Below are 23,793 nucleotides of genomic sequence, written 5' to 3' on the forward strand. Positions count from 1 at the left end.
GCCAAAGACAGCCTAGTAAATGAGCACGACTCATTAGGTGAAATAGGCCAAACTGACGAGTACGACTCGTGAGGCCAAAGATAGCCCAGCGAATGAGCACGACTCATTAGGCAAAACAGGCCCAAATGAAGAGCACCTCTCTAGAGGCCAACAACAAGTAAGCCAAAAAGCAGCTCGGAATAGCAGCTCGGGAAAAATGCTCCACGGAGCAGCTCAGAATATCGGCTCGGCAAAGCCTGCCCAGCTCGGAACAGCTCGGTAAAAGCCCTCCACGAAGCAACTCGGAATAGCACTCGAAAAAAGTATGCTCCACGGAGCAGGTCGAAATATCAGCTCGGCAAATTTTGCCCAGCTCAGAATAGATCGGTAAAAGTCCTCCACGAAGCAGCTCGGAATTGCACCTCAGGAAAAATGCTCCACGGAGCAAGTCAGAATATCAGCTCGGAACATCAGCTTGGCAAATTCTGCCCAACATGGAACAGATCGGAAAAAGTCCTCCACAAAGCAGCTTGGAATAGCAGCTTGGGAAAAATGCTCCACGAAGCAGCTCAGAACATTGGCTCAGTAAAGCCTGTCCAGCTCGGGACAGTTCGGTAAAAGTCCCCTACGAAGCAGCTTAGAATATCAGTTCGGTAAAAATACCCCACGGAGCAGCTCGGAATATCAGCTCGAAACATCAGCTTGGCGAATTCTGCCCAACTCGGAACAAATCGATAAAAGTCCTCCATGAAGCAGCTTGGAATAGCAGCTTGGGAAAAATGCTCCACGGAGCAGCTTGGAAGATCGGCTCGGCAAAGCCTGCCCAGCTTGGTAAAAGTCCCCCACGAAGCAGCTCGGAATATCAGTTCAGTAAAAATGCCCCATAGAGCAACTCGAAGTATCAGCTCGGCAAATTCTGCCTAGCTCGAAACAGCTCGGTAAAAGTCCTCCACGAAGCAGTTTGAAATATCAACTCGGAACACCAAAAAGAAGAAGAAGAAGAGGGAGCATTACATATTCTGGAAGGAAAGTGCAGACACAACGATTGTTCAAAATTCCATCCAGAAATTTGAAACTGAGGGGGGGAGGGACAACTGATACGCCCAACATAGCCCAGCAAATAAGAGTAGGTCAACACCTGGCCCACGCCTCCTCCGGGTCAAATATTATGATGAGCAATGAGCTCCAACCTAATAAAGAGGAGGAGAGATTCACACCAACAATTTAAATAGCCGAGTGATGGGCGCAAGCACTTTATGACTTGGGAGTGATTCACGCCCCCGCACAATAAAGATGAATCAACCATGGGTCAACTCGAGCACCTATAAGAAGGGATCTTGGGAAGAGGTTAAGGTAAGTCATTCAACCTATTCTACCGTTGCATTTAGCCTCTTTAGAGCATCCCTCTTACTTAGGCATCGGAGTGATTCCCCGGAGTATATCTCGGGTCTTCCAAACCTTTCTATTTTTTATCCTTTTTAGGTTACCGGAGATCTGGGAGCACCCCTATTGGTCGTCACCGATTTTTCCCCTTAACAATATAATTGTGAATATTTGATTGTATACAATTGTGAATATTTTGAATAAGTATGGGAACAATATGTGGGGTTTGTGGGTAAATATATAAACTCACATATCCTTCGAGTCATCACATTGCCCTATGCTAAGACCTTAGCTTAATTAGAGGAGGGCGATATTCGGCAAAGCAAAAGGGGTTTTACTTCCATCTTCTTTACTCTACTCTGGAATGTTGCTTGAATAATCCACCCTTCTCGAGGAGGCTCCAATGCCTGCCTTGCAAATTCAGTATTTACTAATTTGTTTTTTTGATTTTGACTGCGCTATCCGCTAACTAGCCACCCACTCCTTCCATTTTCTCGCTAACACCTAACACGGACGGTCGTCCATCCAACCACTCGCATTGGCATTCTCCACTGCAGCTCCTTTTCCTGAACTAAAATTTAAAATAAAATCCATTAATTCCATCTGGGCCGATGCCCATCCGACTTGGAGGAGAGGCCAGGGGAAAAGCGCCACTCGTGTCCTCATCGGAACCTCCCATTTTCTTTTCTTTTTTTTTTTGAAATTTTATTTTCTCCTGGTTGTTGTCGTCCGTCTGCCAGAAATGCAAATGAATAGAGGCAGAGCGGGAGCGCTGCCCAGTCCAGAGGACCAGAGAATTAGCTGCAAAACCCGAAAGCATGAGCGCAACCGCCGCCTCTTCAGCTACTGCTAAATGGCAATGGAAATCTTCCCCAGTAAAGATACCGCCTCCGAATTCGCATTTTTTCGACTCTAATGTTTCTCTCCCGCACAATCCCGCCACTTGGAAGAGTCGACGCGCCTCCTCCGCCGCCCTAGCTCAGAGACAGCCCTCCGCCGCCGCCGATACTGGAAAGGACAAAGGGAGGAGGAGGAAGAAGACAGTTGCCAAGGATGGGGACGACGACGACGACGGCGACGGCAATGGCGATGACAGAGCTGAAGAGCAAGAGCAGCCGCCGCAGGAGGAGGAGGGTTCGATGATCAGGCTGGTGGACGTGAATCCCGTGGGCTTGGGGCGAAAATCGAGGCAAGTGTTTGACGAGGTGTGGCGCAAGTTCTCGGTATTGGGCCAGATTTCCAGGACCGCCCGAGCCGAGGACGAGACCGGTCTCGATGCCCTTCTAATCAGGGAAGGTCCCATGTGCGAGTTCACCGTTCCCGGGGCTCAAAACACCACCGTCCTCGTCGCCGGCGCCACCAGCCGCGTTGGCCGCATCGTTGTCCGCAAGCTCATGCTCCGTGGTTATACTGTCAAGGTTTTCCGTTTTACCTCTCTGAACACTTTCTATGTTCTCGAACCTTTTAATTGCAGTTGTATCATAATATTCCTTTTCCTCCATTGTGTTGGTGTATTCTTGTAATGACTAGGCTTTGGTGAGGAAATCGGACGAGGAAGTGGAGGAAAATCTTCCGAGGTCGGTGGAGATTGTGATTGGGGATGTGGGTGATCCCTCCTCTGTGAAGGCTGCTGTGGAAGGTTGCAACAAAATAATCTATTGTGCCACTGCTCGTTCAGCCATCACCGGCGACCTCAACCGGGTTGATTATAAAGGGGTTTACAACCTCACCAAAGCATTTCAGGTGTGCCATTTCTCCAAACGTCTCTTGATGCATAGGATCTCCATGAGTCTGCTACGGATTCCACAGTAATAGAAAATGAAGTAGAATGCCGACTCATCCAAAATCTGGGGAGTTTAAAAATGGTGCCGCAGGAAATTGCTTTAGGCTAATGTGAGGCTTTGTACAACTGCAGGACTACAACAACAAAATGGCACAACTGCGGGCAGGGAAAAGCAACAAAAGCAAGCTTTTGCTTGCAAAATTCAAATCTGCAGATTCGTTGCAAGGATGGGAAGTTCGTCAAGGTACTTACTTCCAGGATGTGGTTGCTGCTAAGTACGATGGAGGAATGAACGCTAAATTTGAGTTCACTGAGACAGGAGATGCTGTTTTCTCAGGTAAATGCAGTTGAAACAGGTAAACTAGACCAAGCAATTGCAATCTGGAATGTTCACTTTGAGCCAGCAATGTAGTCCATTAAGTCTCGATTCCTTCATCTGTTCACTATGAATTTGAAAATATTTCTTGATTTGAATCAAATATGCAAGCGCAAGTCTGGGAATGAAAGAAATATTACTTACCAATGCTTCTCTCTTCTCTTCTCTTCTCTCTCTTTCTCTCTCTCTCTCTCTCTCTCTCTCTCTCTCTCATTGTTTTCCCTATTTTCTATCTCAGGTTATGTTTTCACGAGAGGAGGTTATGTGGAACTGTCAAAAAAGCTTTTGCTTCCTCTAGGTTGCACTCTTGACAGGTATAAGTTCTTGTATTTACCCATTGCCCTCTTTTCTCTAAATTTGGCTGACTTAAAAGTGTTTTTTTATTTTAAAAAAAATGTAATATAGTTTGAAGGCTTATCATGCTTTACATGATTCAATTTGCATGTTTAGGTATGAAGGTTTGGTTCTTTCTGTTGGTGGGAATGGAAGATCTTACGTTTTAATTCTTGAAACTGGTCCTTTGGCTGACACAACTCAAAGAAAAATGTATTTTGCAAGAATTAGCACAAAGGTTGGGTTTTGCAGGGTGAGGATTCTTTCTCCCTTCATATAAAAACCCAGTGCTTGTTTGGTGCTTTAATCCAGTGGTCAGACTCTTCAGTGCCTCGCAGGCTAGTATCTAACATTCTCCCATTTGAATTTTGCAGGTTAGAGTACCGTTTTCATCCTTCCGCCCTGTAAAGCCAGATGATCCACCTTTAGATCCATTCCTCGTGCATACTTTAACAATACGTTTTGAGCCAAGAAGACAGGTTTCCTTGTTATCAAAATTGATTATTGTTTTATAGCCATTTGGTATCCTTTGTTTGGATATTAACAATTCAGCATCAACAAGTATCCTAGTAAAGCATTTAATTTTGTTGTTTTTGGGGGATAATCTAATCAAGTAGGTGAAGTGATGGGATAGAAGTTGGAAGGCCGAGAAAGGCTGGCCAATTCTTACGAGCTCAGGTGCCATATGGCAGCTGAGGGAAGAATAGGATGATATAATTCTAGAGGGCAACGAGGACTTAGAGATGATGGTAGGATGAAAAAGGTCAAGGGAGTAAGACACAAGGGTACAGTAAGTGAGAGATATGAAAATTCAGAGACCTAGGTAAGGTAATTGGAGGCATTTTGTTGTACCGAAGATAGGGCATGCATTACCCAATAGGTCTGAGTAGGACAAGTACAAGGGAGCATCAATTTAGTGCCACACTTATCTTAAAGTTTCTTCAAGAAATAACTAAAGATGACATCCCTATTAGAACTTGGTAATCCATGTAGTTTGACTGACACCCTGAAGAACAACTTAGCCACATCTGATGCACTGAAGGTCTTAAAACATGGGATAAAATGTGTTATTTTGGAGAAGAAATGAACTAGTACGGGATGGAACCAGATCTTTGAGCTGTTTTACAGTGTCTATTAAAATATCCATACTGAAGTCTCTCCAAGGCTTGTGCAGCAAAGGAAGAGGCGTATAAATGCCATACTAGTTCTGTTTCCTAGATTTTTGCCTGCTTACAAGTATGACATGGGAGACTATCCTGGCTACATTCCTCAAGGAAGGCCAGTAGAATCATCTTTCAACCAATGCAATGTCCTGAATAGATAACCCTCTTGTATGAAAAAGTCAACATCAAAGAAGGCCAATAGAATCATCTTCAACCAAGGCAATGTTCTGAATAGGTAACCATCATGGACGAAAAATTAATTCTACTTTATCTTCACCACCTAAAAAATGGGCTTGGAGTTGAGACAAGCAAAATATTTGTCGCGACGTCCCGGAGCGCGTGTGCCCGGGGCGGCGAAATAAAAATCAATTTTAATTTTCAAGGAAAAATATGAAATGTCGGAGTCGCCACTAACCTTTTAGTGTGGTTAGAACACATGATTACTACCCCGTTAGGGGTAGAATGGGTTTACGTTACCAGAACTGGGGTCGGGAGTTTGATTACGCGAGGGAAAGGTACGAGCACCCCCTACGCGCCTGTTCTTACCAACGGTACCTAATTAATTTAGAATTATCCCTAAGTTAATTTAAAAGTCTTTAAAATTACTCCTCTAGTAAATTTATTAATACACGTGCAAAGTGAATAAATAAATAAATAAATAAGTAAATAAATAATACAAAAATATATGTAAAATCTAAATATTTACATATTCCCTCAGAACTAAAGGTACGTGAAACCCAAAGGCTAATACCCTAGCATTAAAATCATAGGGATAACGTACACGAAGATAAATAGTACTATAAAATAAAATAATAAGAGTAAACATCATAATACATAATACAAAATTTGAATATACCTGAGAAACAAAAATACTAAGAATATTTAATATTAATAATAATAAAAAGTAATAACAATAGTAACAATAATGAAAACATAATACTATGAAAACATTCATATACTAATAATATCATATTAATATTGCAACGCTATACTGTAATAATAACATAAAATGATACCACAATGACACTACATAAATAATTAAAGTATAATAATTATATACTAATAATAATATCACATAATAATAACGCTACCTTAGCATGTGAATATGTATGTATGATAATAATAAATGACCTATATTCTTATATATGGCAATAATAATACGTAACTCAAATATATATACGTACACTAATAGTAATAATAATATCTATTTTAACACACACACACACACACACATATATATATATATATATATATATATACTTGCATAAAAATGATAATAATAATAATAATAATAATAATATAAAATAATTCCACATATCTAAAAATATACATATGTATATGTATATAATAATAAAGGTAATAATTACAGCAATAATAACATTAATAATAATAATAAGCATATTTTAATAATAACAAACCTACCTTAATATTAGCATATAATTAATGATAACATGTACAATATGGAAATAATTAAAGAAATAAACTAATCTTATAATTAACATGTAAACTATACAATTTGGAAACAAATCAAGAAAATTATGGGAACAATTCAAATTATAATCTATTATGCAAATATATATATGGGTACAATATAGAAACATGTGATAATTAGGAAATATACCAAAATCTAACATGGAAATACAATAATAATACGAAAATAAATATGTAATCAAATATACAATAAGAAGGGTAGGTAAAAGTAACATAAATATGCACCTAAACATATGAGGTGATCACAATAATAAGATGCAAACTATACAATTAAATGATAATATAAATATGCCAATAAATAATTAAGGCAATGACAATAATACCTATGCATGCAAATTAAATATACAATTAAAATATGCAATCAATAATAACACAAATATAAATATATAAGGTCATAATAATAATAATAACATAAATATGCAAAAATATATAGAAAATAAATATGCAACATAATAATAATAATATGCAAAATAAATACACAATGATAATATGACAACAATATTAAAGTATACAATAATAATAACAAGAAAAATATGTTATGGATATTAAACATTAAAACAAACAATGTAATAGACAACAATAGTATTAATATTTTATATATATAATAAACATAGCAAAAAAAACACACTTTAAATATTAAAACAAATTCAAACAATAAAGATCCTTCAATAATAATAATAAATGTTTACTACCTAAAAAAAAAAATAAGCATCAATATTACTGAAACGATCATATTAAAAAAAAAAAAATTATAATAATGATAATGATATAATTTACGTGTGTGTTTGTGTATGTAAAAGTGTGTGTGTGTAGATGGGTAGGGGAATTACAGGGGGGCTGTGTTCGGGAAGGCCAGCAGCAGTGCTGCGTGGGTGGTCTGCTGGAGACGGCGGATCTGGAGGACGGCTGGAGTTGCAGGTGAGGCCGGGGAAGAACTTCAACACGCTGGGCGAAGGGAGGCTGGAGGCTGGTGCGTGCATGACGGCAAGGTGGTACAGTGGCGAGAGAGACTCTCGAAGCTGTTGGTTTGGGGCCGCTGTGGTAGAGATGGCCGTCGGAGATGGAGATGATAACGAGCCGCGGGAATGAACAGATCTGGTCTGACGACGGAGAAGAACGGCGTGGGCGACAGTGACGTGTTGGTTTGTCGGGGTTGCAGGTTGGAGGTTACCTGCTATGGGGAACTTGTGAACGGCGATGGAGGTGCGACTCTCTTCTCTGCAGCAGTGTGGGTGTGTGTCGTGAGGCTGTAAGGGAGGTTGAGATGGATGAGAGGATTGCAGCAGGCTGGGTGTAGGCAAAGAAGAAGAAGAAGGTCCTTGTTAGCTGTGTGTGCGCGAGGGCTGGAGGCGGAGCAAAGCAGGTGTTGCCTGAGGGAATGGCTGGAAGATGGGAACAAAGGGGAGACTGAAGATTGGAGACGCAGAGGTTGGCAGAAAGAAGAAGAAGAAGAAGAAGCAGCAGACTTTTTTTTTTTTTTTTTCCTTTGCTTTGGTTGTGCGCTCCCCTCTTCGGCTTGGCTGTGCGCTCCCCATTTATAAAAAACAACCCTAAAAATTTTCTTTTCTTTTCCTTTTTCGTTTTTATTCTCTTCATACTTTTATGGTAATAATAATAATAATAATAATAATAATAATAATAATAGTGATAATAAAATAATAATAATAATAGTGCTAATAATAATGAAAAATAATAATAATCATAGATAATAAAAATAATGGGGCAATAATAATAATAATAATAATAATAAATTAAATATAATAATAATAATAATTATAATTATAATAATAATAGTGGTAGAATAATAATAACAATAATATTTGAAAATAAATAATAATAATAATAATAATAATAGTAAATATGATAATAGTAAAATGGTAATAAAATAATAATAATGAAATTTAAAAATAACAAAGATAATAAAAATAAAATAATAATTATAATAGTAATATAATAATAATAACAATAGCAAGATAATAAAGTGATAATAATAATATTTTAAAAATAATAATAACAATAATAATAAAAATAATAATAATATAATAATGATACTAATAATACTAATAATAGTAAAAATAATAATGATAATAAAGTAATAATAATAATAATAATAATAATAATAATAATAATAATAATAATAATATTGGGCTTGGGTAAAAATGGGGTGTCTATAATATTCTCCTTCAAGTGCTAAAATCCTATGATCTCAGGCACTCAAGACATTACAAATTGCCAATAGAATCATCTTCAACCAAGGCAATGTTCTGAATAGGTAACCATTATGGACGAAAATGTCAGCGTACTTTTTCTTCACCACCTGAAAAATGAGCTTGGAGTTGAGAGAAGCAGAATATTCATCCTTCAAATGGTAAAATCCTATGATCTCAGGCACTCAAGACATTACAAATGGCCTCAAATCTACTGAAGCCAACAACGACCTGGCTACCTTATTCTCAAACTTTGTTTGAGAATAAAGGCGCACTCATTAACTCAATAAGGCAAACATGCTTTAGTACTTTTATTTTTTTATTTATATAAACTCAAATATCGCCGAGCAAAGCAGTCAAAATAGATTAAAAACTCCTGGGGTAAAAATAATATCTTTAATTTTAAAGGGATCCTACCACATTATAAAACTCTCGATCATACATAGGATTTAATACTATTTAGAGTTTTTGACTCAAAAAGAAGAATGCTATGAAGTTTCCCTCTTAACTCAAAGCTCCTCCTCTACTAGGCTTTATAAGCAACCTCAAAGACTGTACTAAAGTTTGGATGCCTAAGTATCTCTCCAAAAGCTTTAGCAGCTGATTGGTCAATGAAACTCCCCTTTCTTGAGACACTTATGGGAGCAATAATAGTGTCAAAACCTCTAATGGAACACCTATAAAGAGTAGCCAAGTCATAAAAGATACCAATTTGAGAAATATTCATATGCTTAGGCTACGCCTTAGTTTCTCTAATCTTATTAAAATTTGCTTACATACCCTGTATAGAAACTATGAAACCAAGAAAGGTTGCACTAAGCTGCAGAAAGTTGCACTTCTTAAGGTTACCATACAACTTAGCTTCCTTTAGTGTGATAAAAACCTTAAGAAAGATTAACTAAGTTTTCCGTTTCTTACGATTGACTTGCATGTCATCAATGACCACTTATAAATAGGTGCAACTTACAAGTCATAGCTTTTATAAAGGTGCTATGGCATTATAAAGTTCGAAGGGCATACCTAACCACTCAAATAAACCATGCCAAGATTTAAATTTAGTTTCCACCCATCTGTAGTCTAGTTCTGGTTTGGTGGTATCAACTAGAGCCTCGTTGACCAACTCCTTCATCAAGCATATCCTAGGTACATAAAACCATACTTGATGTAATATTTTTCATGACTATAGTATATGTGCATCCTCCAGGATCCAACTTTCTTTGGGGGTTTGCACAACACAAGGAGTAAGGTTATGCCTGACCAAAACCTATGAAAGATCTACTTGACTATTCAATTCTGCACTCTAGGTTTCAATTTGTTACGGGAAAGATTAGGTAGCTTTGCCTGCCTATGGGATGCGAATATTTCTCATAGATGGCAGTTTGGAAACTCAAGCAACAAAAACGTTATAGTTGTATACAACTCATATGCAGGACCTTTCCCTCAAGGGGTCTCCTTCACGAGAACAACTATTCTGTACTCACTCTTCAAATGCCATGTGGTTTAGAATATGGATTCTTTACCTAATTAGGATCTATGGGGTTCAATTTTTTTTAATCTCAGAGCTCTTGGATTGGGGCTTGGCAATGATTAGAATTATGTTCTTTCCTAGGTGTTCTCCCTACCATGCTTTGTTGCATTCACATCATGTAATCAGCCTTAACAGAACATGGCCACATCCATGGTAACACATTGCTATAAAGTACAAACCTTACCATATCCTAATTGGAAGGGCAATACGTGCCTCTGTGTGATTGGTAAAGTGGTTATGTTAACCCTTTCTATATTAAAAGGCTAGGGTGTTTGGCTTTGCCTTAAGATTCATTCTAACCAAAATACATATATAACATTCAAGCTGCTACCTACATCAAGAATTGACTTACAAGACCTATCACCATATCTAACAAAAGTGAAAAGGATGGTGATTTTTTTCATTCATCATTATTCGCAGCTGTGGACAAAGCACATCTCACAGCACCAACATGGGCTTCCTCAACTATCTCATCCTCATCTCTAGAGTACTCAACTACATCTACAACCTCAATCCTCACTTTCTTGTGGATCACTTGGTTCACACGCTATGCTGAAAGCTCACTAGAAAATGATCACTAGCATTGCAACAATGACAAAGAATTGCTATAACGAGAATCACCGAAAGATGCACTAGGACTACAGTCCTAGCAGTGTTTCTTAACTATGGAACATATCTAGATTGTATAAACTCCTAGTCTACCATCATTCACTCACTTGAATGGATCCCCTAGAGAATAGTCTTTTAAGTACTTCTAAGTAACTAAAACCTTTTGGTAGGCATCCTCTAGTGCCTTAGTTGACACTATGGTCTTAAATATCCATGAAATTGTCAAAATTTCCTCTTTTCATCACCCTTGAAATCGAAATGACACTCGATTTCCACCTTACATAATTTCCATTGAAATTTCGGCAAATCATCCAAAATTTATCAAAATCTGAAAATTTTACTGAAACTTGTTGAAATTTTAATTATATAATAAAATTCTCCTTGAATTCAAATGTGAGATTTAGACGTGAAGTGAAATTTCTCTTATAATTTATCTTATCTTTTTATTGAAAAAAAATATATTATTAAGGCTTTTGAAACTATATGAATAATTAAGATTATAACAAGATTTTATTCAACTATTGTCGACCCGGATTTTGGTCTAGGAGGGCGGCGACAAATGGAAGTATTGCATGGTGCTTTTCCCCAAACAAGAGAGTCAAACAAGGGTGGATAACACTAAGAAAATTCAAAATATTGAAAGAGCGAAGTCGCCACCTTTATTTATTTATTTATTTTTTTAGGGAAAACAAAGGAAAATACTCTAAGAAGTCTACAATACAGAGAACAAAGGTTCGGGCGTACACTTGTGCGCAGGAAAGATGGTGGACGAACTATTCTAAGGGAGATTAGTCAACCAACATCCCTATCGACACCCGTTCTAAGAATGGAACTGCTGTGTGTGTATGTCTTAACTAAAAAGAAGGAAAAGAAAAAGAAGAAAGATTCTCTCTTTTTGGTCATTCAGTGAAATATCATTGTCCAAAGAGCCCAACCAACAAGGTTGAAAACACTGATATGCCCTTGTTTGGAAACCCTAAATTTTTAAAAACAAAGGGGTGAAAAGAAGATGAAGAAATTATGATCGATTGCCATGAAGAGGTTCAAAGATGACCCTTTTTCTTGAAAGTTAGAATTAGAGGAAGTCAACACTAAAATTTCTCAATTGAATCGGGGATTGTATGAGATGTGTGGAATCATTGATTGAGTTTGGATTAATAGAGGTTGTGGTTCCAGCTTCATGATTGAAATTTGAGAGTTTAATGTTGATTGGAAATTTCATGCATCTCATCCAATCCCCCATTCAATTGAGAAACTTTAGTGTTGACTTTCTCTAACTTTCAAGAAAAAGGGTCATCTTTGAACCTCTTCATGTAAATCAATCATAGCTTCTTCATCTTCTTTTTATCCCTTCATTTTAAAAAAATTAGGGTTACTTGAGAACAACCCCTTTACAAACAAGGGCATATTAGGATTTTCAACCTTCTTGTTTGGGTTCTTAGATGGTGATGTTTCACTGAATAACCAAAAAGGAGAATCTTTCTTCTTTTTCTTTTCCTTCTCTTTAGTTAAGGCACGCACATACACAGCGGTAACCGTTCTTAGAATGGGTGTCGATAGGGGTGTTGGTTGACTGATCTTCCTCAGAATGGTTGGCCCATCACCTTCCTTACGCACAAGTGTACTCTCAAACCTTTATTCTCTATATTGTAGACCTCTTAGGGTTTTTTCCCCTTTGTTTTTCATAAAAAATAATAATAAAGGTGGTCACTCCGCTCTTTCAATCTTTTGTATTTTTTTAGTCTTATCCACCCTTGTTTGACTCTCTTGTTTGGGGGAAATCACCATGCAACGCTTCCATTTGTTGGCAGCCCCCACAACCCCCCGTGCGATCGCAACCAGAATTTGGTATCAACAACCATTCAAGTCTAAATTATCTTTATTTTTATAATAAATAATACTTAATAAACTTATCAATTTCATTTATTTTAACCGAATATGTTTAATAAGCATTATCTTATGAATATGTTTACTACATATGTTATGTTACAACTATTGCACCTCATACACAACATAGGTATATTTAATTTGTAATTTTTTAGTCCTAAAACTTACATTACTATGTCTTCCATAAATAATTCCATTCTTTGCTACCAAGTTACCTCCTTTTTGTCAAATCAAAATTGAAATTGACATCAAAACGGAATGGAAATTTCCATACTTTTGGAGCGTCAGAATTTTAGTCAAAGTTGAAACTGAAGACCTTGGGAGATAAAACTCGACCCTTCTCCTAGTTTCATCTTATATGAACTTTGACAAGCCTAGCAACTATTTGACATGCATTGTCCACATACTGCTACAAAACATAAGCTCCTCAAGACAGTCCATATAACTTTTCACAGCTTAGGTTTGTTTATGGCTGAAGAGTTGTCCAATATAAAAAATAATTGATTCCTTTAGGATGGACAGTATTTTTTCCTCTAATTTGCACCTCATGACCTCCCATTAAATGGTAGGTCGTGCCTAAATTTAGAGGTTTGTTGTGCATTTTATTAATATTTCTTAGCAAGTCCAGCCTTTATATTTGGAAAATGAATTTTCTCCTAACCTCTTATGTGGTACCAATATAATACTCCCATCTCATCTGCAATCAAAGAAGATACTAGAATCTAATTTTCCATCATATTTGCACCCATTGGCCCTTGACCTTCTTGGTCATATCTTTAAAATCTTCCTGGTCATAATCTATCTAGGTGTAGAAGATGCCTAGGATTATATTCAGGAATGGTCAATCTCATCTTTAGAGTCTCTCTCTTTAAGTGCATTTCTTTCCTCTTCCTTGACAAATTTATTTTGTTATCTAAAAGAAAGTGAAGGTTTACAAAGCTTTCAAATATGCCTTAGGGTGAGAAAAAAAAAAAAAAAAAGCCATCATTTATCACTTTGTTAATGAAGTTCTCTAAGAGGCTTCCTTTTTTATTTGTCTTTAGGGATTCAAGGACCATTTAGTATATCAAGAGTTTTAAATTCTCATAATTAGTGCCTAAAGTGCATGTTTCAAAATCTGGTTCTGCTTTGTTGCGATTGGCCTGATGGCAAATGCCTAGAATGGTGGCGACCTCTTCAATGCTCAAGGCATGGAGAGCAAGCTTTTATGAATTTTAGGATTTCCAAGAAGAGCCAGAAAATTTTATAGAGAAACAAGCAAGGATGGTTAGGTTAGAAAAGAAACATATTAGGGATTGCGTAACTACGTTTAGCCTTGCTTTCGTGATGTTCTTGTAGTAATCCTATGAGTATACATATGACACGAACTCTAGAAATGGCCTCGTGCATGGATAAATGACATAGGAAATGGGTGTGATCTGACTTAGATGGATAGACGGTTTAGGCATGCAGGCAAGACCAACAGATGGATCAGTAGAATGATCTACATGAGCTGACAGGCAAGGAAGGACGTGAGTTGAGCAGTAAAAAAATATGATTTACAAAATTTAATTAACAAAAAAGGTAGCCATAAATGAAGCTGAATGGAGGAAAAAAATATTAATAGTTGGAACAACACTTTATATTTTTATTTCATTTTCAAAATACTAAAATATTCCATAATTTGACCTATTATCCTCGTGAGAATTTTCCAAGGCAGAATGACTGTTACTGTGTAACTTGTGTCATAAAACTGAGGATGTAACTTCTCTGGATGGAAAGAAATTCAGCGCAGTCTGATGCGATTTTTATATTTTGTGAGTAAAACTGTTTTTTTATGTGTTAAACTGTTAACAAATTTTGCTGCAGAGACCTGTTGAAGGACCTTCTGGAACGAAACAAGATGTGAGAAGCTTCAAGCTGATAATGGAATATATCAAAGCCCTACCTGTGAGTGCTCTATGCAGTTTCCTGCTACTTGATAGAATAAACCAATCTTTATTTTTAGTATCATCTTCTGATATTCTTATTGCATGGCATATCATCTGAACTTGGCTTGAAGTTGCGCTCGTTGCAGTGTTGCACAATTTACTACTAGATAGTCAGTCAAGCCTCCCACTTTGAAGTGTGGTAAAAATTGCACTCACAATGAGTTTGCGTGCAGCAGTGTCTACTCATAGGAAATAAGGGTTTCATTTACTTGTGTTTTTCTTCATTTCCATGTAGTCTTTTACCATTAGAACACCAATTTTAGATATGTTTAGATAATTCATTACTTTTACAAGCGAAACTTCTTTAGAACTTGTAGACACCCCAATTTTGACCAGACCCTCCTAAGGAGACCCGGCGTAATAAAGCTGACTTTAAATCTGATCAAGCGCTGGTCGTTCTATTTCAAATTGGAGCCTCGGTTGTTTTCCATCGAGTCTTTTTCAAAATTTGAGTCCCATTTTTGGAGTCACAGTTATTTCAAAATAGTCTTTCTATTTCAAGTTTGAGTTCCGATATTCTAGGAAAAATTTCGAGTCCTTTTAATTTTTATTTTTGAACCGAGTTTTTTCTAATTTTAGTTGATGTCCTGTAATTTCAAAATTAATCCCTTTTATTAGGCTAGGTTTTGTGAAGTAAATCCTATGTTTTCGAAATTGAGGCCTTTATTTCTTTTAATTTTGGAAATTGAGTTTATTAATTTTAATTTGAGTCCTAGATTTTAAATTGAGTCCTTCAAAATTTTGAATCAAATTTGTAGATCTTAAGTTGAGCCTTTGGAAATTTTTGAATCGAGTCTCAGTTTTAAAACCAGGTATTTTGGGCTGGTCTTAAGGTCAGGTTTTATTGCCAGGGGCGAGATTGTCTAATTTTGACATTGGGATTTTGGTCAGAATAAAAAAGCACATGAAGTAACACATTTTATTAAAAAGGGGGAGTACGTGCCCCAGGTGTGGTACAGATACGTGCAGGAAATAATACATGCAGAAAGTTACAACTGGAAAATGCAGGAAAAAGAAAGCCAGTGCAAACAAATGTTGCAGGAAAAGGGAACCTGGGTTCAGATTCAAATGCGTAAAATACACACAAAAAATCACAAAAAATAACAAATATAGGCAGCCCCAATCCCTGTCTTCCAGCTGGAACAGTTGGAGGCCCCAGTTCACCTGCGCACAGAGAGAGAAATAACGCGTCAGTTAGCAAATGAAATTCAGAAAAAATAATGAAATCACGTGTGCAGAGTGAATGAAGTTTGTTAAAAAGAAAACATTCCCTGCCAGCGCAGGGAATAAAAGAGAGAATTCTGTTAAGAGGGGGAAATTGGCACCAAATCAAACCCCCAGACTCCCTATAAATAGGGAGAGTCTCGCACTGTAGCATATACACACACACACACACACACACGATCAGACAATTACAGAAGAGCTCTGCCAAAATAGAGAGAAAAATCATAGGGGCAGAGAAGCTCTGCGGAAGTGGAGACGTTAGAGCATTACAGAGAAGCAGAGAGCATTACAATGTGTGTGAGCAATCACAGTCCATACAGAGAGCAATCGGAGAAAGTGCAGACAGACAGAATCCGAGAGGCACCCCCTGGTACCTTCCATTCAGAACCCTAGAGGCTTTTTCAGAAGCCTTCCCCTAGAAGTACCCAACACATAGACACACCGAGGAAGGAGAAGAAGACCGGAGAAGCTGAGAGACCTCAGGTGAAATCAATTATCCTTTTCATACCTCGAAGTATTGAATTGTTGGTGTTCTTAATTTGCAGCTTGCTTGCACCCCAACCCAAAACCAGACTTGTACCTGAACCAAGCTTCAAATCCCAACCAGAACCCCTAACCCAGACCCGAACTCAGGTTCTCGCCAGTTTCAAAATCCCTAAGCCCGTTTTAAATTAACCCAGGGCCCAGTTTTTAAAATACTAACCTAGACCTGTATTTTTAACAATCTACCCGAAGCCCATTTTTAAAACTTAAACCCAAAAGCCCAATTTTCAAACTTAAACCCAAAGCCCATTCTTCAAACTTAAACCCACAGCCCATTTTAAACTCACCCGAAGCCCATTTTTCAAACTTAAGCCCACAGCCCAATTTTAAACTTACTCGAAGCTCATTTTTCAAACTTAAACCCAAAAGCCCATTTTTCAAACTTAAACCCATAGCCCATTCTTCAAACTTAAACCCCAAACCCGTTTTCAAACTTAAGCCCGCAGCCCAATTTTAAACTCACTCGAAGCCCATTTTTCAAACTTAAGCCCGAAGCCCAATTTTAAACTCGCATGAAGCCCATTTTTTCAAACTCAAGCCCGAAGCCCATTTTTAAACTTGAGACCGAGTCCACTTAACTCAAAAGGAGCTCAGACCCCAACATGTGTCAAGCCACCACACGTGTCCAGGCCCACTTGGGTTTACCCGAGTCCACATAGTATCCATTGGTTCACTCGTACGAGTCAACTCGAGTACAACTCATTAGGATGGGATGACTTGACTCGTCTTCATCCCTGATCTTGAAACTGAGACCTAACCCTAATTTGAAACCCCCAACATCAATCATACCCAGATCATCACAAACGTCAAAACAATAATATTCAGATCAATAATCTTATTCGACCCACATTCACACATCATACTAAACAAAAAAAAAAAAAAAATCAAAATCAAAATAAGGAAATAACTTATCCTTGTTTTTCGAACACCCATCGGTTTTGCGCCCTGAGAGAGAAACTTCGAAGCTGGAATCGGAACCAGGGATTCCGACAACAGCAAGTTGTAGGCCTTAGGGTTCTTCAGGCCTCGGATAAGGGACTTTTGGGAGGTCAGTCTGAGCCCGAGGATTCGAGACATGTTCAGAGAAGCTGGGGAATGAAGCTTTCGAAGAGGTCTAGTCTTTAGATCAGAAACTAGAGTTTAGGTTTTCTTAAGAAAAGGGGAGAAGGGTTTCAAGGTGTTTTAGAAAACTGAGATTGCAGAGAGATCGAGAAATCCGAATATCAAAAGATGAACGAGAGAGAGAAAGAATCAGAGTTTAGGGTCTTCATTTTTAGAGAAAGGTTTCGAGAGCAGGAAGAAGGTTAGGGCTCTTCTGATCAAGGCATCAGAGCGTTGAACCTCAGTGAGTTGCAGAGAGTTTGAGAAGCGTGAAAAGGGAAGAGAGGCTGACAAGAGACAGAGAGAGAAGGGATGAGTGAATGGGGGGGGTTGAATAAAAAATTAGGGTTTCAGTTTGGGGGGTTTTGCTTGCTGAGTTGCAGAGAGAAAGAAAAGAGATAAGAGAGATTGAGAGGAGAGAGCTTGAGAAGAAGAGAGATGAGTGAGGGTGAGTTAGGATCTCGGGACTTAGAGTTGCAGAGCAAAGGGGAGAGTGAGGAAGGAAATTCGTAGAAACCCTTGAGAAGAAGAGAGATGAGTGAGGGTGAGTTAGGATCTCGGGACTTAGAGTTGCAGAGCAAAGGGGAGAGTGAGGAAGGAAATTCGTAGAAACCCTAGGGTTTCTAAGAAGGCTTGAAGAAGAAGAAGAAGATGGAAGAGAGAAGGGAGAGAGAGTGCCCGAGAGAGAGAGAGAGAGAGAGAGAGAGAGAGGGTGAGGGAATGACGAAATGAGAGAAACCAAAAAAATTAGGTTTAAGTATCTTTTGCGCTAAAACAGTAGGATCATGACACGTGGTGTCTGATCCCCACCGATGTGCAACACGTGGGTCAATCATGTCCACGCATGTTGAGGCATATGCGGTTTCCTGTGAACCGCACGATCTGCGTTTCTTGGCAATGCTCCGGATGGAGCCACGTCGTCAATCTGTGCACACCCGCTCCCCAACCGTACGATCTATGCTTTCTCTGCACGGTTGAGATTCCGCCATGTCAATAATCCATGCACACCCGCTCCCCAATCGCATGATTCGTGCTTTCTCTGCACGATTGAGATTCTGCCACACCATGGGTCCGAGTGAACCGAACCTCCATTTGTGCTTTTTTGGAACGGTTCGGATCTGAGCCACGTCACCCGTCCCTGCCCACATACGCTCCACCCGATCATCGACGCGTGGCACGCTCAGCCTCCACATCCTCCTAGGGTATGTGGTCGCCCTGGGGCCATTTGATCTGTGCTCTTCAGTGGATGTTCGTAATCAAGCCACATTAGCAATCAAAGTTATCGAAACGGATCCGTTCAGCGATCGACACGTGGCATAGACCTTTGGCCCTAACCTTGCCTTAAACTAGTTACCCCCCCCTCTGACTGGTTGATTTTTGACCGGTTTCTCCCTAAACCGGTTTCCAACCGATTTTCCTTATTTTATATATTATATTATGTTATTTAAACATTTAATAATTCACAAAAAAATTCAGAAAAAGTCATAAAAAACTCAGGAAAATTGTAGAAAATTCAGAAAAATTAGGAGAAAATTCTAAAAAAATATTTTGGCTCCATTTTCATTATTTTCCTTAAACTAGTTTTTGTGCCATATTATTTAATTGTTTTGAAATTTGGGAAAAATATAAAGATCACAAAAAATTTAGAAAAAATTCAAGACATGTTTATGAGGCCAAGAAAATTGTTTTTGCACTGGAAAAAAACTACAAAAAAAATTCTGAAAAGCTATAGAAAAATTCCAAAAAATGTTTTGAGGTCTAAAATTTGTTTTTACACCCTTTTTATCCCAAATCATTCCAAAAACCTCCCAGAAAAATTTGAAAAATACTATTTCATAAATGGGAAAATCCTACATAATTTTTGAAACAAATCTGGGAGCTACTTTTGTAAAAATATTTTCTCGATTTTTTTCCCTATGATTTCAAAAAGGGGCATGGGCTCTTCGGAGTATTGTATGCCTTTGTCTTGAGGGAATATGTATATTATGTAAATATTTGTGTGGTTTAGTATTTTGCATGTGTATGTGCAATTTTTGCAATTTTTCCAAGGGAGTAATTTAAAAGGCTATTAAATTTAATTTGAGAGATAATTTTCAATTAATTAGGTACCATTCGAAGAACGGACGTGTTGGGGGTGCTAGTACCTTCCCCTCACGTAACCGAACTCCCGATCCCTGCTTTGGTAACGCAGACCGATTCTACTCTTAATTGGGTAGTAATCAAGTGTTCTAACCATACTCCAAAAGGTTAGTGACGACTCAATCGCATTTCATTTTTCACAAAAATTAAAACCACTTTTTATTTCGCCCACCCTTAGGGCACCCTCGCTCCGCGGGAACATCGCGACAGAACTGATCATGTTTCAGTTAACAATTTTTTTCCTTTTGAACTCTGTTAAATTCGACTGTTATCTTTCTTATCCCTTTTCCTTCCTTTTAAAACTGCTAAATATTCTTCCTTCTGCATCAGTGATCTGGATTTAAGGATTTATGTCCTTTTTCCAGAACCAGAAGCATAAATTGAGGATTGATAATCACAGTCAAAATTCCATGTGATGGAACCTTTCTAACTTACAAATGAAAATGGCCATATCCTGGAATTAATTGTCATAGAACTGGCTGTGCTTGGCTTCAGTGTTTATATATCTCGTTGTGATCAAGTCAACATGTCTGTGATTGATTGAGTTCTTATTTGGAGCATGTTGTGAAAATGTAGGTTTAACTGTTCATTTGGTATATGTTTAATCATGATCATGCTTCGTAGAAGTTGCTTGTAGATCACTTTGGAAGTGTCCGTAGATGCGATCTGTGTTGTCTAACAATAGAAGTAGATTAGTGCTGCAAAAGGAACAAATTCATGAATCTACAATATGGATAGCTGTGTATGCTGCAGAATGAACACATTCATAGCTTTTAATTTGGACATCAGAAATTCCTGCTTTGTTTTTACTTTTTGTTTGTGTATATCTTGAAATAATTGATAGTGTATGCTTGCAGACAGGGCAAGAAACAGACTTCATCCTCGTTTCATGTACAGGATTAGGAATAGAACCTGCTAGGAGGGAGCAGGTTCTAAAGGCCAAGAAGGTTAGCACTTCAGTTTGTGCTTCTTCCTACGAGAACAGATTTCTAGCATAAAAACTGAGTATGTGATGTTGAGGTTTGTACAGGCTGGAGAAGATGCATTGAGAAGATCAGGCGTTGGGTACACAATAATTCGCCCTGGTCCCCTGAAGGTAATCTTTTTAAGTTTTGCTTTTATTAAATGATATTCATAAGTTATTCATTTAGATAATTCCCTCATATCCCTTCTTATTTATCAGCTTTGACATGTTTGCTACAAAAGAAAATGTTTCGTCATCATAAAATGACCAAACAAAAAATTTTATTGTTCCTAATTTGATTACACAAGGAATGACTCATCCTGAATTTCAACATCCAAATAGTTCTTAATGAGGAAAGATAATATAAGAATTTGGAAACTGGTTTTTAAACTAAAAACAAACTAGTAACAGTTTTTGCTTTTTTGAAAACTATGATGTAAAACCTTGCAGTCATACTGCACAGGCCCTTGCCTCTAGAATACATGTTTTTCTTTTGTGAATTGGACAGCTACCTTTCCACTGAGGTACATAAACATGTGTTCTTTCAGGAAGAACCTGGTGGCCAACGTGCTCTCATATTTGATCAAGGAAACAGAATTTCTCAGGTGATGATGATAAGTTCCCATCTGATACTTATTATAAGTGGACTTTGCTCTTACATCTTGTCTCAATGCAGGGCATTAGCTGCGCCGATGTGGCTGATATATGTGTAAAGGCTTTGCATGATTCAACTGCAAGGAACAAGAGCTTTGATGTGGGTAACCCTCTTTGGTTAAAGAAAAAAATGTAGATGAGTAATTTTGATTGAGTAATTTTAATTATGACTAGGTATGCTATGAGCATGTGGCTGAGCAAGGAAAGGAGCTTTATGAGCTTGTAAGCGACATCAGTCTATGAATGTTTTAAGGCATAAAATAAAGTTCACAATTTTCTCTTTAGACTGATGACTAAAATTTTGAGTTGCATCATGTCCTCATGCAGGTAGCACATTTGCCTGACAAAGCAAATAACTATTTGACACCAGCATTATCTGTATTGGAGAAGAACACTTGATCTTTCTCGGTAATTACAGCCTTTTCTTATCAAATAGAGGGGCGAGGCGTGAATGAGGCAATTGAAATCTCTCTCTCTCTCTCTCTCTCTCTCTCTCTCTCTCTCATCATTGTACAGTTATAATCTGTTTTTATGTGGGTATATATATCTATATATATTGTTTATTTAGTAAATTTAAGAGCATATGAGTAACCTTTATCCTTAACTTGGATTAAGATGGTCGTTGTGATAGGATAATCTTTGTCACACAGATAGGATTGTCTTGAAAAGAGAGTTTCCAAATGTGTTTTAAAAACATAGTTCAATTGAGATTCGGATTTTTCTATGGATATAAACAAGAGAGATAGAAATGTGAGTGTTGTTCAGTTTTAGGAAGCCTCAAAGGCAAGTGATGCTGAGAATTGTCCTGTGTACATCGTTGAATACATAGGTTTACAAACAATGATCAATAACAAATATTATGATCATATAGAGATGATGTGGTTTATCATTGGTTATTCAATTTTTTTTTATAGGCACATGCTAAGAATGGTCTTTTGCACCTCCTATTAAGGAGAGAATCCGTCACCTTCATACTTTAACTTCCCTAGAGACTTTCTTTCTCATACTTTGGTTATTTTTTCGCTCCTTTATCACTTGAGGCATCACAGTAGCGTTCTAGGTCTTGGTAGTGTGAGATACACAGAGGACTCTATTAGATCTTTTAGCATAATTAAAAGTCATTGGAAACAAATATATAAGGATTATACGAAAGTTAGACATGAGAGATTATTTAGTGTACCTGAAATTGTGCTCTTTGGGTATTTGCTTCAATTACCCCAAAAAGTAACTTCTGTTGACATTTGCATCATGAATATCAACTTCTAAAATGTTTTGCAGCCCCATACAAGGCCTTCGGCCATTTTTGATGATGCATAGAGCCCTAGAATCCATGTTTATGTATTACATTTTTATTTTCAGGTTCAATTTAATATCTCTAAAATTTACGCAAAAATTTTTCCTATCTATTTTGTATGAATATTGGCCACGGCACTCAAATGGATGAATTAAGTGGCAAAAAAGATCTCATGCTTAGACAAATTATGCATGCTAAATGTGGAAGCAAGCATAGATATTAATAAGACTGAATAAGCAAGAACAGATATAATTAAATTGAGAGTATAAACTAGATGTGTAGTGTTCAATACATCTACATGCAGAGAATGAGTTTAGGATTCTTTGCACCAGCAAATTTAACAATACCTCTGATTGACACAGATTGCCAAGCCTTTACACAAGTTATGGATTCTCTCTCTAAAACTTGTAAGAATATTTTATTAACTTCATGACAAGTAATACACACACACGCACACAGAGGGAGGGCGTGGGGGAAGAGAACAGCAATCAAGGTATTACAATAAAGTTCACTAAGTATCAAAATAAAAAAATAATACACGCATAGGATTGGGCTGTGTAAGTAGACTTAGGGATTCATTTAACAATACGTTGTGGTTGACACCCCAAGCCTTTACACAAGTTACTGATTCTCACTCAAAAACTTGTTTAAGAATATTATGACAAGTAAATACACAGAAGGGAGGAAAGAATATCGATCAACATATAAGAATAGAGTTCACAAAGTATTAAAACCAATACTAATACATGCATAGTATCATGCTGTACTAGTGGACTTTGGTTACATATAGTTGATCCACATGAGTAATAAAATGTTTGATGAGGTTGCTGATGGAAGATTAGTTGTTATAAGATGAATTAACTTATATTAATTTCTTAATGTCCCTTTCATATAGTAAATACTTCATTTTAAAATCAAAGGCACAGAAAACTCTATGAAATTATAATTTTAAATTGTTTATGGGCAATGTAGAGTGAGTTCCTTCAAATTCAAAATCGTGTTCCCTTGAGATTGTAAGCTTGGACGGGCAAGCAAGCACTAGTTAATGCATGCACATTGCAAATGAAATAGTTGCTATATGTATGTATTAAAGTACTAATATTCAAGTACCAAATAAAATAGATGGTTGGTAAATCGAAAAACGAATGATGAGTTTTAAAATCAT

The 23,793-nt window shown here is 37.4% G+C and overlaps 1 protein-coding gene across 5 annotated transcripts in view; it reads left to right on the plus strand.

The window, feature by feature from the left end:
* Window positions 1-1,943: 1,943 nt before the first annotated feature.
* LOC131157863 (protein HIGH CHLOROPHYLL FLUORESCENCE PHENOTYPE 173, chloroplastic) overlaps window positions 1,944-23,793 on the plus strand; it is a 71,074-nt gene continuing 49,224 nt past the window's right edge. For 4 of the 5 annotated variants that reach the window (XM_058112290.1, XM_058112289.1, XM_058112288.1 and 1 more), the window contains exons 1-13: window positions 1,981-2,780; window positions 2,893-3,105; window positions 3,278-3,482; window positions 3,760-3,835; window positions 3,972-4,107; window positions 4,229-4,333; window positions 14,588-14,668; window positions 20,574-20,663; window positions 20,747-20,812; window positions 21,229-21,285; window positions 21,357-21,434; window positions 21,509-21,556; window positions 21,662-21,742. In XM_058112290.1, coding sequence (XP_057968273.1) covers window positions 2,181-2,780; window positions 2,893-3,105; window positions 3,278-3,482; window positions 3,760-3,835; window positions 3,972-4,107; window positions 4,229-4,333; window positions 14,588-14,668; window positions 20,574-20,663; window positions 20,747-20,812; window positions 21,229-21,285; window positions 21,357-21,434; window positions 21,509-21,556; window positions 21,662-21,733 — 1,827 coding nt within the window. In that variant the 5' untranslated portion in view covers window positions 1,981-2,180 and the 3' untranslated portion in view covers window positions 21,734-21,742. Of the gene's footprint in view, window positions 2,781-2,892; window positions 3,106-3,277; window positions 3,483-3,759; window positions 3,836-3,971; window positions 4,108-4,228; window positions 4,334-14,587; window positions 14,669-20,573; window positions 20,664-20,746; window positions 20,813-21,228; window positions 21,286-21,356; window positions 21,435-21,508; window positions 21,557-21,661; window positions 21,743-23,793 lie in introns of all 5 variants that reach the window. The other variant, XM_058112286.1, reaches the window with a different exon arrangement.

The sequence above is a fragment of the Malania oleifera genome, chromosome 6 (assembly GCF_029873635.1).
Source record: "Malania oleifera isolate guangnan ecotype guangnan chromosome 6, ASM2987363v1, whole genome shotgun sequence".
Classification (NCBI taxonomy): Eukaryota; Viridiplantae; Streptophyta; class Magnoliopsida; order Santalales; family Ximeniaceae; genus Malania; species Malania oleifera.